Source organism: Cataglyphis hispanica, chromosome 22 (assembly GCF_021464435.1).
Source record: "Cataglyphis hispanica isolate Lineage 1 chromosome 22, ULB_Chis1_1.0, whole genome shotgun sequence".
In the NCBI taxonomy this organism is placed as follows: Eukaryota; Metazoa; Arthropoda; class Insecta; order Hymenoptera; family Formicidae; genus Cataglyphis; species Cataglyphis hispanica.
Window position 1 is genome coordinate 3,505,897 of NC_065975.1, and position 13,036 is coordinate 3,518,932.

Below are 13,036 nucleotides of genomic sequence, written 5' to 3' on the forward strand. Positions count from 1 at the left end.
CATCCAGGAGTATAGTAGTTTGCAACTTAGTGGGCTAATGTGATTTAATGGCTTCAGTATCGGTCAGTATTGGCAAAGTTGCCTCCTTGTGGATTATGAACGATTTCGTCACGATGCCGAATCTAGAGCTGAGTCATTTTATCGCGAATCGAGCGATTAAATGCCGCGAAATGTTAAGGTCGACGAATAGCTGCATTGTGCGCGAGACACCGTTCGATGTACAGTACAGTTTCTCGACCGAGAGGAAATAAACAGGAGGGTAATAACCCTGAAAAAAAATTGAATTTTTGCTTTAACTGTCATTTGTAAAATATTGTTTAAGTATTGACAATTTTTGGGAACTTATTGGAAAGAATAATTTAAGTATACGGTTAATTAAAAAGAAAAAAAATATAAATATATATATATATATATATAATATTTTTATATTTATTTATATTAATAATTAAATAAAATTAAATCTAGAAAATTGTGATTTTTATTCAAACTGAGAAATTATTTTTTTATGACTATATTTAATACATATTTCAGGATACGATGTTGACATTTTAATAAAATCCAAAATTAAATTATATTCTAATATTCTGCAGTAAAGTTGCAGTAATATTGTGTGGAATTTTTAATGTTTTCTTATCTGGATTGCGTATTTTTAATATTTTTTTTATCTGCTTTACGTTTTTTTAATGATATTAAAGATTTTCTGTGAGGATATGTCTCGATTAGAAAACATGATTAATTAATAACATTGCCAATTAATAAGAAAAATGCATCTCGATATTAAAAATATTAATCGATATATCAGTACTTTTTTAATAAAAACTTGCAGTTATAAAATATGTCACGCGTCAGTACCATAAACTTATATGAATATAAACATTTGCAAATAATATTGTTCTAACAGAATTAATTTCTTGGCAAACTTATTTGTGCAGATTCTACTTTGTTAGTTACATTTATAATAAATCAATTTAATTCTAATCCCGTTACATTAAATATGTGCATTATATTGGATAATTAGCATTAAAATACAAGATAAGAAAAGTTGGAAGGCTATACAATATCTATATAGCATTTGAATAGAAAATATCTTAAGAGACTAAGAAAATAAATGAATTTAGTTATATAGAAATATATAAAGAACGAGAATAGGTCATATACAAATATATTTAGCCGAAGTTCCAAGAAATTCAACACGTGCATATGCAAGTAATTTATCTTCCTGAAGAAGATCAAGTAAATTAATCGAGCTGATGAATTATACATGATATTAATTAATTAGATAGTTTATCTATTTATCAATATATGTATTAGAAAATAGAAATTAAAAGACATTTCTCTGATAGTTAATATAAATTAGTAAAATATATATTGAAAACACTTTTTAAAATATGTAGAATTAAGAAATATTTATAATAAATCTGCATGTGTGTTAAAAAATGACCAATAAAAATAAATCTTACAATAGGTCTTACAATGATCACGATTTACAGCTATTAATTAATTCATGAATCAAAAAAAAAAGTCTTTAATATATTTTATCTATTTTTATTTTACCATCTATACTTTTGACCGCGCGAGTAGTGTCGCATGAAAAAAACTGATTTATTTCGACATATGATGCAACAATAAAAGATCCACATAATTTTGCTTTTAACGTCATAACGGCTGCAATAAAAAATCTCAATTCTGCAATGAAACATAAGGTATTACGCAATATAATTATTTTCAAATATTCCTTATAATTATCAAGGATTTTGATCTGATCAAATATACTACTACATTTTAAGTTATATGTATATATATATATATATATATATATATATATATAGAATATACATATACACGCCCGTTTGATAAACTAATAAGACGAATTCCTTGGCTCAAATGTATATGTTTTTTGAAAACCGATTAAACAGAGCGAGAATATTTTTTGTATTAGTACTTTCGATATCTAAAGCCATTAAGCCTCGCGCGTTTAGATATTTATGTATTGTGACTCAGAATACTGTCTGAGTTTAGCGTCTGTAAATATTTGATGCGCAAAAAATTAAACATGAAAGATTAGAAGACAAAATAATAACTCGTATACACACACAAAATATTAAATTAATCAAGAAGAATATGAATTTTAATTACTTAATCAACTGTCATGATGTACGAATATGTCCAGCGCGATTGAAAAATACTTATCAGTGACAAATGCTTGTCTAGATATTAGAAGTATATATACACACACACACACACACAGTGTTAATACAATTTTTTTTTTGCGATAATCATCGAATGATGCTTCCTTTTCTATATACATTGATTCCGCGAGGCGTGATCGCGCTTTCGAGTCAAAACAATCGAATACGAATAATCTAATCTCTCTCTTGCTTTACTTTCAGAGCGGAAAATGCCTCGATGAGAGAGACCATACGGGAATACGGAGATCGCGTTATTAAACGTATATGGATGCGTACGCGCGCGCGTGAACTCGTACCTTTCTTTTTATAAACAAGCGACGAGGAGAAAAAGCTTTGTGTGTCGCTGTTGCTTCGTCGACTCGATACCTGTCTTTGATATTGATTTTTTTAAGTGTGCGATAATCGCGCACTTCCGTCTGCAGAAGGGTTTGATGCAACCTAGTTATCAAGCGTTAACGCATCCAGATTACGCGCAGCCTCGTTTGCGAGATAAGGCCTTATGTAATGTAAACGTTATATAGCGAGATATGCAGAATCCAAACCATATGCCGTGCATTTTTCTTTAAAAAAAAAAAAAAAATCAAAATACAAATTTCGGATAGTAGCTTTCATGTTTCTATTGCATGTTTATCATATCCCATGGGCAAATTGAGAATAATGTAATTTTTGGAGGATTTAATAATTTTTAAAGATACACAGAAGAGGGAAGAATATATTTTTATTATTTATTTTGCATATTAAAATTTGGAAAAAAACTATTAATATCTTAACATCTTGTTAAGGATTTTTATCTTAAATTTAAAAATAAGTATTATTTAAAAATTTTATATATTATATTTTATAAATTATATACATTTTATAAATATTTTATAAACATTTTATATTATTTTATATTATATTTATATTAACTAAAAAAAGGTAAAAATCGGAATTTTCAGAGAATTTTATCAGAATACAAAACATTTTTATTGAAATTACTTCTTCGAATATTTTGTTTTTATTTGTCGAGAAAAATAAAAAATCCATTAATTGAAATTGTTCGAGTTAACAATTAGTAATAATAAAAAGCATAATTCAATATTTTAATAAATAGAATTATTTTTCAAATTCTTAACGCATACCAGGATCACTAGATAAATTAAAAATTAAAAAATTCGTACTGTCAAAGTTTTTTTGTTTCTTTTGTTATAGATATTAATATAATACTAGCATATATTACGTAATAAAACTTAGCTTTGATACGATTTATATTTTATAGCTAAAACGATATTCCGTTCATATACTAAAATGTTTCGACAAAGTCGCCCAACAGGCAGATTAACGTAAATGCGGACGTGACGTAGCTGTACAATAACAACTACCGGCTCTTCGTCTAAAATAGGGACTTCCATTTGATGTTTCTTTATACAATTCCAGTTGGACATTCATTTATACAATATCTCTCTCTCTCTCTCTCTCTTTCTCTCTTAAGAATCTTAAAAATTATTAAAAATTTATAGATTATTTAATTTAAAAATGCATGATTTTGATAAGAGATAAATTCTGTAATCGAAAAGTTATAGTTAATTTTGAAACTAGGACGTTACTAATTATTTGACTTTAACTAACTTGTTTTTCTCCTCATCGAACAATTTACGTTAATGAAAATATAAAGTTTCTTAATTATTATTTTAAAGTAAGATCAATTTTTTTTAAACCGATTAAGCAATCACATATACGTCGGATTACAATACCCAATTTATCGATTACGAACTTAATTTTATCGATATACGAGCGAATGCAAATGACGAACGGAACGTACGGATTACTGAAAATTGCTAATGCCAGTGCAAGTTCCGTGTGCCATGGACAGGCATTAATGCTCGAGGACAGTCGACATAATATATCCGTGGTTTGACCTAATTCGTTGCTCCATTTCCTGGCAGATTTTATTAGCACTATCAATAATTACATGCTTTCTCTATCCCGGAAATTATATGAGCTTGAGACAAACGCGATATGTTTAGACAGACTAAAACTAATAATTTTTCGAGGATCTTTTTAAAGGAATTAATCATTGAAATTAAATATATTTTTTTTATTTATTTAAATATATATCCCTCAATTGATACATAATTTTTTTGCAAACACCTCTTCGAACATTATTAATCGACAAGCGTCTTAATTCCTCACGTTCGAAGTTACAATAACAATGCAATTTAATCTATAGCGTGACAGTTGTTCAATATTAAAGATGCGTCAAGAATGACATTACTGACGCATCTTTAGAGATGAACTTCGCGCGCGATGATGTTGCATTATTTACCAGCCACTTGGCGAGTGCAATGCTGAATGCCTTTGACGATACGCAATCGCTTCATTAATCATTATTCGTCTATTGCAATTATGTGTTATTTAAAATAACTTGTCGTATACATTGTAGCAAAAAAAAAAAAACATTGAAGCGTTCGTCGACTATTTTCAAACTATTTTTTATACAGTATTAATTATTAATTAATCATTTTTTTGTCGCCTATTTTTACCTAATCGCAAAGAGATTGTAATTTTGTCTGCTTTTACTAAAATAATAAAACGTACGTTTTTGTCGAGATATACTTGACATAATTAGCAAAATGATTAATCGATGGTTATATTTTACGAGAGGCAATTTAATTATTTGCATGAATTATAATCATTAGATATTAGATATACGTGATTTAAATCGCGAGTACTTATATCTTGTATAAGCGCAATGTTTCGCATTCGCGGATGCTATTTATAACACGAAGCGGCGATTTTTCGCCCCATAACAAGTCTCTTTAACAAGACCAATGAAACTTTGGTGATTCAGCGATTCTTTTCATTCTCGATGACACGTGACAGAACGATTGCTGTGAATAATCGAGTAATTATTCCGAGAAAATTACAAGAAAACGCACATAATACACAAGTATATAAACACACTTTCTAAATTTTATTATTGTAGCTCGCACTTTTACCGGTACTTTTCATATTATGCCGCATAATTCACGGTCAAGTGGTCTTTAGCGACGACGACTCTCCCGTGCTTCAGTTAAGGAAAGAGCAAATCAGGTCATCGTAAGGGCGTTCACCCCGCGTTACTCCTCTGAATCTCCTCCGCTAATTTTGACCTTTAAAAATGGCAGCCTCTTTCTCTAGAATCAACTCCATTTTTAAATCTCTGTCCGAGTTATAAGTAAATTGTGAGAATTTTTCTAGCGTTGTTCTTAGAAATAATTGCGAGAAAGCTGATAAAATTAAATTTTATGAACTTTTATCATGTTTTGATATGAAACCTGGATTTTTTTCCTTTCGAAGTTTTTGCGATTATAATATAGATTTAAAATACATAGAAAACTAAGAATTATCCGAGCTTGATTTGGAATTATACTATTTTTTTTTTTTTTTTAAGTGACAAATCAATCTTACTCTTTAAACTTAATTTTTTTTTTTTAATTTTTTGAACAGAACTCCTTTGAAAACTTGTCTAGAGAATTGTAAAAATATTTGAAACCTTTTCGAAACTTTATCAAGCTATCGACTCTTGAAACCTTGTTAGCTCACAGTTTCCTGCACAGAGGGATGTTGGCGAAAAGTGGGTCATCATAAGGGCGTTTACCTATACACTTCACGCCTCTGTGATTTCTGCGATAGATCTGTCTGCGGTGACGGGGAGCGGAAAGTATTTAAAGCATAATACAATTGTATTCATCTCGTGTAACGGTTTCTGATCATACCTCGCGATATGTGCCTAAAAAAACTTATGACTTTAGGTATCGAAAATTTGCCTCAGCCCATTCGTACCGCAAAGTCCGAACGATCAAATATATTTAAATAACCAAAAGCGAAATAATTTTGCAAAGTATTTAAAATCCGTATACTTTACATTGTATACATGTTGACTAACGCGCTTTCTAACAATTTTCCATAATTTTAAAAATAATAAAGATGATAAATATTTTTTTTTAATTAATATGAGAATGATCCGATCGTATTATCGATATGATTTATTTATAATAATATATACATTTTTTATCATAAATTGTAATTAAAGATAGCAGAGTCATTAATTGAAACAATTTGACGTGATTGTATTTATATTTTTACAAATTTACGTGCTTCAAGATTGTTTTATTTATTTTTTATCTATTATATTAAGATTTTATTTATTAATTAATATTCTAATAATGTATATGTATAATACAGAATACAGTTCCACGTCATGTTATTTTTGCGTGATATTAAATAAAGATCGCTGCTCGTGATGTAATACCTCACAGGGGTATATTTAAAACTTAGTCGCTAATTTTTTTATTATTTTCTTCTAATGCTGTATTTTCAGTAATTAAATTTGCCTCTAGTAATCTCGGAAAATATCGCGATAAAGAGAATCTCACTCATAGTGAACATTCTAAGGTTAAGAGTTAAAAAAAAATAGATATTACCTGCTTTTTCCTTTTCTTTCTCCCCTCCTCATTTATGCAGGTGCTCTCAGTATATGTACCCGGTGGACACCGGCGCCACGGTGACTCCGGTAGAAAATCAATAACTCGGCGTTGTGTGCGTGCGCGCGGACATATTCATCTTACCTTCGGCGTTGCGACGGTTTTCGCTACATATACATGTATATATAGAGACCTTTCTTCCTAGAAGGTGGATCAAAGCGGACGTAAACGCGCGTCGCTTCAAGCGCGCGACTTAATTTGCATGGCGTGCCGATTAGATGACAAAATCGGTCTCGCCGTGCGTATTTTGTCTTAGGTCGACTTAAAAATAGATCCACCTAAGGGAAACAACGTCACGCTTATCTACGCGATTCTCCAGTTACGACAAAAATATATCGTTGAGGTCACGAGGTCACACTTTATAAAGTTTCTTTGTAAACTCTATAAAATATCTTTAAAGGAATATATACGTCAGGATGTTTACGCTCTGGAAAAATATGGAAAATCTGGAATTCTCAGGGAATTTTTTATACCTGGAGAAATCAGGGGATTGTGGAATTTTTTTTTTTTTTCATTCTCTCTGATAATTTTGCTCTTATATTGTGAGCACTAGGCAGTCCGCCAATAAGTCAAGTTATGAATTATGTGTATTAAATTAATATTAATGTGTTTAATGTAAATTATGTGCTATAAAAATATATCTATCTCTATTTAATATCTTAACAAAATATTGAATATGCAGTACATTTTTTATTTTAATTCTTAGTGATAAAAAATGAAAGTGTTATGCAAATTAAAAATTTTTCTCTTAACGAAAGCCATTCAGTTTTCTTCTCAGTACATTTATAAATCTAGCACTTGAAACTGAAGTGGCTTTGTGTTTTATATATATATATATATATATATATGAGTGACAAGCATTGGAAAATGCGTACAATAAAAAAACTTATTTTAGAATATCACCCTAAAAAATTTTTAAAATATTCTCTTTACCTAGAATTTTGAACAAAAATATCTGGAAAATCAGGGAATTTTTTACAAGATTTGAAACGCCTTGAAATATAATATGTTTATTTTACATTTATATATTATTTATATTTATATATTATATATTATTTATATTTATATATACTTTTGTGTATAAATATGAATATTTAATGCAAAATATTTGATTCCCTTAAATATATTTAAAGTATAATATTGTGATTATGATCTTATTTTTTAATTATTTAATTATGATCTAATTTACTTTTGTAAACTTTTTCAAAAAATGAAAAATCGAGAGAATAAAGTTTAGAGATAATTTGCGATATCTATTATCGAAGGAATTAAAAAAAAGACTTTATTTTTTGCTTGCGTAATGATAAGAAGTTTTAGAACGAACTAGATATATTTAAACAGAATTCTCTTCTATGAGTCTCGAACTAATATTCATGATGCATGTAAAGACCGGTTGTTCTCATTTCGATGCACAATAGCTTCTTGTTCTCCATTCTCGCTTTTTCTCAACATAAAGCTTTTCGCAACGGTATATGCGCATTATACGTAAACACAATTGCTGAAAAAGTTCATATAGTTGTTATTATTTGTTTGTTTATATATTTTCGAATATGCAAGATAATACATATAATATGAAAGTTCGTTTAAACAGGAAAGAATTTTTAAAGTCAATATTCGTATTATGTCAAAATTAGTTAACGTGACAAATTTATGTCGTAATGAAAATTGCGCGCTGCAATATATATTAATAATTTCTTTTTTAAATAAAAATGAATTTAATATATATATATATATCACGTAAAAGAAAAAGATTTTAAACATTCTCTTATTTTATTCTAATTTTCATCTGCATGTTAAATATATGTGTATGTACGCGTACTCAGGATGTCTACTTTCTGGAAAAATATGGAAAACCTGAAATTCTCAGGGAATTTTTTAGAAAAATTCTCTTTGATAATTTTGCCTTTGCAATCCTGTAAGCAATAGGCAATCCGCCAATATATATCTATCTCTTTCTGTTTAAATATTGAATGTCTTAACAAAATATTAAATATGCAATTCATATTCATTATTTTAATTTTTAGTGATAAAAAATGAAAATGTGCAAATTAAAAATTTTTATTTTAACAAAAGCTATTTTAGTTTTTTCAGTACATTTATAAATTTAGCACTTGAAACTTAGTGGCTTTGTATTTGTCCTTTATATGAATGAAAAATATTAGAAAACGCGTGTAATAAAAAAAACTTATTTTTGGAAATTGCAAAAATTCTTTAAAATATTTTCCCCACCTGGAATTTTGAAAACAAAAATACCTGGAAAATCAGGAAATTTTCAGAGAATTTTCTTACCAAATTTAAGTAGACAACTCTTGCTCAAAATATTTATTTATGCATTTGAGAAACAAATTTTTTTAAGTGTGTGTCGATCTACGTAGATTTTTTCTAAGGAATGAGATTCCGGATTTGCATCTTGGTGCTTGCATCGGAGATATTAGTGTAAAAAAGTGTCATCAGTAAACTTAACCTTCCTCGATTATCGTGTCATTCACTTTGTGATTCATTTCACTCCGCCCTAGCTACATACGCAGGCATTAATCTGTACGTTCCCACTACTATGCTAGCCATCAAGTATGACGGCACTTGCGTAATTGCTCTTAATTCATCGCAAGTGACTGTCCAGACATTTAAGAATGCCATTCATGCCCGCGTTCTTCGGACTTTCGTCTTTTATTGGGGGAAACACGCCGATATCGTCATAAAATAATCGGGATCGGTTCCCATCTCGACGGTTAATTGAAAAAGAATCTTAATTTGATACAGAAAAAGAAAGAAATATATTCAATGCCATGTTCTACTTTTCCTTTTGGAATAAGAGTAAATAAGAGTAACGATAAATGATATAATTTTAGTAGCGTTTTATCTCTTTAGCGTATAATATATGTATATAATGATATAATATATGTAACAAATAAGTTCTGATGACACTTGTTGATGATTAAAACGTCGAGAATTATCTATCTATTATCATTACATAATAGATAATAAATGATATATTCTCGATTGCACGGAATATTTTTTAATGATTCAAATGATTCATGCAATCTTTAACGTTTAAAAATAAAATATTTAAAAAAAAATTAGAAATAACATTTGACATTTATATATGTCATAAATTTGTACAAGTCTTGTACATGCGCGTTACATAAGTATTATTATTTCTCTTCTCGGTGTCGGGTTCATTATAGGATATCCATATCGGTTTACCGTGGTTTTCCTTGAATTTTTACAAGCGGTATCTCGCACGAATGTGTAAGACATTTGCGCCTTTAACCTGTAGAACACTTGGTCCAAAACTTTCCTATTGCAATCAATTGTTCATGCAGCTGCAGTTGCAATTGTTCTCGTTAAGCGTTATCAATGTTAATCAGTAAACATCATTGTAAATTAGACGGAACGTTTTTTTTAGACGTCAGTTTAAATAATTCTCCGTCCTATTTTAATCGAGTCACGTTGATGACAATATTTTTTGCTCGAATTTAGGATGAATTGTATGTATATACATATAATTTACGTTTATATGTAGTTTCATTTATGTCCCGTGTCTTAAAATTAATATTTAAATTAAAATTATTTAATTATAATTTAATTAAATTATTCATGTAATTTAATTAAGTAATTATTTTTATTAAGTAATTATTTTTATTAAATAATTTAATTAAGTAATTATTTAAGTAATTTTATTAAATTATTTATGTAATTTAATATTTAAATTATTTACAACTGTATGCTAATGTATTCTGTATAAAAATTAGCATAAATTTAGCTTAAATTTAACATCTCCAAATTTTATGAAATTTTATTATTGAAATTTATTATTGAATTTTATGAAATTTTATTGTTGAATATTTTTTATTGAATATTTTTAATTTGAAATTTTACTATTGAATATAGGGAGGAAAACAAGATTATATATATTAATTTCTCTTCTTTCTATTTATTACTAATTTGCACCTATGCGTGACTTGAAATTTGCTTGCCACTTTGCTGCATGCAGTTCATCGTATATATACTTAATAATGCTATATAATAATTAGCGTTCTAGAGTGTGTCTCATTATTTTACAAGAGTCGACATTAGACAGTCGCCAATGTGACAGCGTGCTCTTAGCTTTAGTTATCTCTGCAGGACATTCGGTGCGACGCCGATGCGATGTGTGTGTATTTCGCGTGTGTGACATCATTCGCGTGATGTAATCGTAGTGAGCGCAAGGCGTTACGTCTCCCACGCGGAGGCGAGAGAGCATGTAACGCTTTATTAAATGAACACACGTAGAATCGGGTATACTATGGGTAGGCCTCGTTAACGGTACGCACACAATGCCGCTTTCTTGATATCCGGTGACCCTGCAAACTTCACGATTACAGCAGCGGTGCAATTAACTAATAGTAAGAATAAATTTGAGGGAGTACTAGACGAAAATGGAAAGAAATAGAGATGACTTCTTACCTAAAGCGACGTAATACGTAATAAATATTTATCAATGTGTGTGTTTTTTTAATACTCGAGAAAAATTGATTTAATATATAATATTTTAATATATAAAAATATAAGGAAAATGTAAAAATGGCATGACGTTTAATGCGAAGCATTATTTATAGATGTTTAAGGAAATGCCTTTTATCAAATGTATTTTAATAAAAGAGAGAAGTTTGACATTAAATCAGATTTATTACGATAAATCAGATAAACTCATAAATCAGACATTAAAGTTTATTTATAGCATTTATAGCATTTCTTTTTAAAACGGATTTATCAGTATTTACTTTTTGATACTAAAAATATAATCTTTATGGAATGAAAAATAATTCTTATACTGTAAAGTTTTTATAACGAAGAAAAAAAATTTGTAAAAATTTGAAATGTCATTTTAAGCTATTTACAGATGAAAATAAATAACAAATTTTAATCTTTATTTGATGTCAAAATTTTTGTATTTGAGATCAAGTTTAAAAATTAAAGTTATATAAATATTCATTGTCAGTAAAATTTTTATTAAAAAAAATTAATCTTTTATTATAAAAATAATATAATATATAATAAATTTTATAATAATAATAATAATAATTGAAGTTTTGATTTGTTTAGCAGTTTGAAGAATGTATCCGCAAGAATAGAACTAGTGAAATTTATCGAAAAAGAATAAAAAAGTCTACATAAATGTTGTGTACAATTGCATTGCTCTATCAGTGTCGCGTAACGTTTAATCTATCTAAAGATTTTCTATATTATTTATTTAATTATTAAGTATTCTTAGAAGAAGAGAGAGCAAAAAAAATTGCTCGTGCCTATAAAGAAGATAAGATTACCTTACCATTCTCTCTTATCTCTACGTAAAAATTAACTGACACAACAACGAGCTGACCATAAAGCTTACTAAAGACACGTTCTGTGTGTATCATGTTGCTTACTATTATACTACGTGGGTAGAAGGAAGAAATTCTTATGATTATTGTGTCCTCGTTTATCTTATGCGTACCATCTTAGACTTAAAATTAAAGATACATATTCAACGTTAAATATTTTTTACATTATATATTTTTGAAGGGTGTCCACAGAGTAATTGATACAATTAAAAAATATATTAATTCTATAAAAATAATTTAAAAATAGAAATTTTATATACAATTTTTTCTGTCTTTTTTTGTATTAATTTGAATTATTTTAAAGTGTTTTATTAAATGGAAAAAAATATACTTTTATATTTATATAATTAATAATTATTAATAATATTTTTAATATATTAATATTTTATGTTTAATATATTAATATATTATTGTATAATATATTGTATAATATATTAATATATTATTATATTAATAATAAATATTTTAATATATAAATTAATAATATAATTAATAATATTTATATAATTAATAATTGATTATATTAATAAGTGATTATATTGATGAGAGATAATTTTAAAAAGTTGCAAATTTTTCTTTAACTGCTTTCGCAAATTAATGACCTCGCGCGATGATGTTTCAGGTGCACCCTTTTTAAGGGTTAGGCAGAAGTGAGCTGTTGGTCCGATTGACAAAATGACGACCGATATCTCGGTGGTGCGCGGGGGATGGGACCCCACGCTGCAACAAGAGATTGTCGACGAGTACGAATACGACGGGGGAAACTCGAGTTCGAGACTTTTCGAACGCTCACGTATCAAGGCGTTAGCTGGTACGAAACATCGTTTTTATTTATTTATTTATTTACTTTTTTATCGCAGTTTAATCTTTGTCCTTTATTCATTTTATAAAATACAACAAAGTTTTATTTTTTCATAATATTATTTTGTAATAAAAATGCATGTATGTAAGTGAATTTTATTTTAGAAGATTGTATGTT

At 28.2% G+C, this 13,036-nt stretch overlaps 1 protein-coding gene across 7 annotated transcripts in view; it reads left to right on the forward strand.

The window, feature by feature from the left end:
- LOC126857715 (spectrin beta chain) overlaps window positions 1–13,036 on the forward strand; it is a 32,973-nt gene that overhangs the window by 2,492 nt on the left and 17,445 nt on the right. For all 7 annotated transcript variants that reach the window (XM_050607399.1, XM_050607401.1, XM_050607403.1 and 4 more), the window contains exon 2: window positions 12,680–12,868. In XM_050607399.1, coding sequence (XP_050463356.1) covers window positions 12,733–12,868 — 136 coding nt within the window. In that variant the 5' untranslated portion in view covers window positions 12,680–12,732. The remainder of the gene's footprint in view (window positions 1–12,679; window positions 12,869–13,036) is intronic.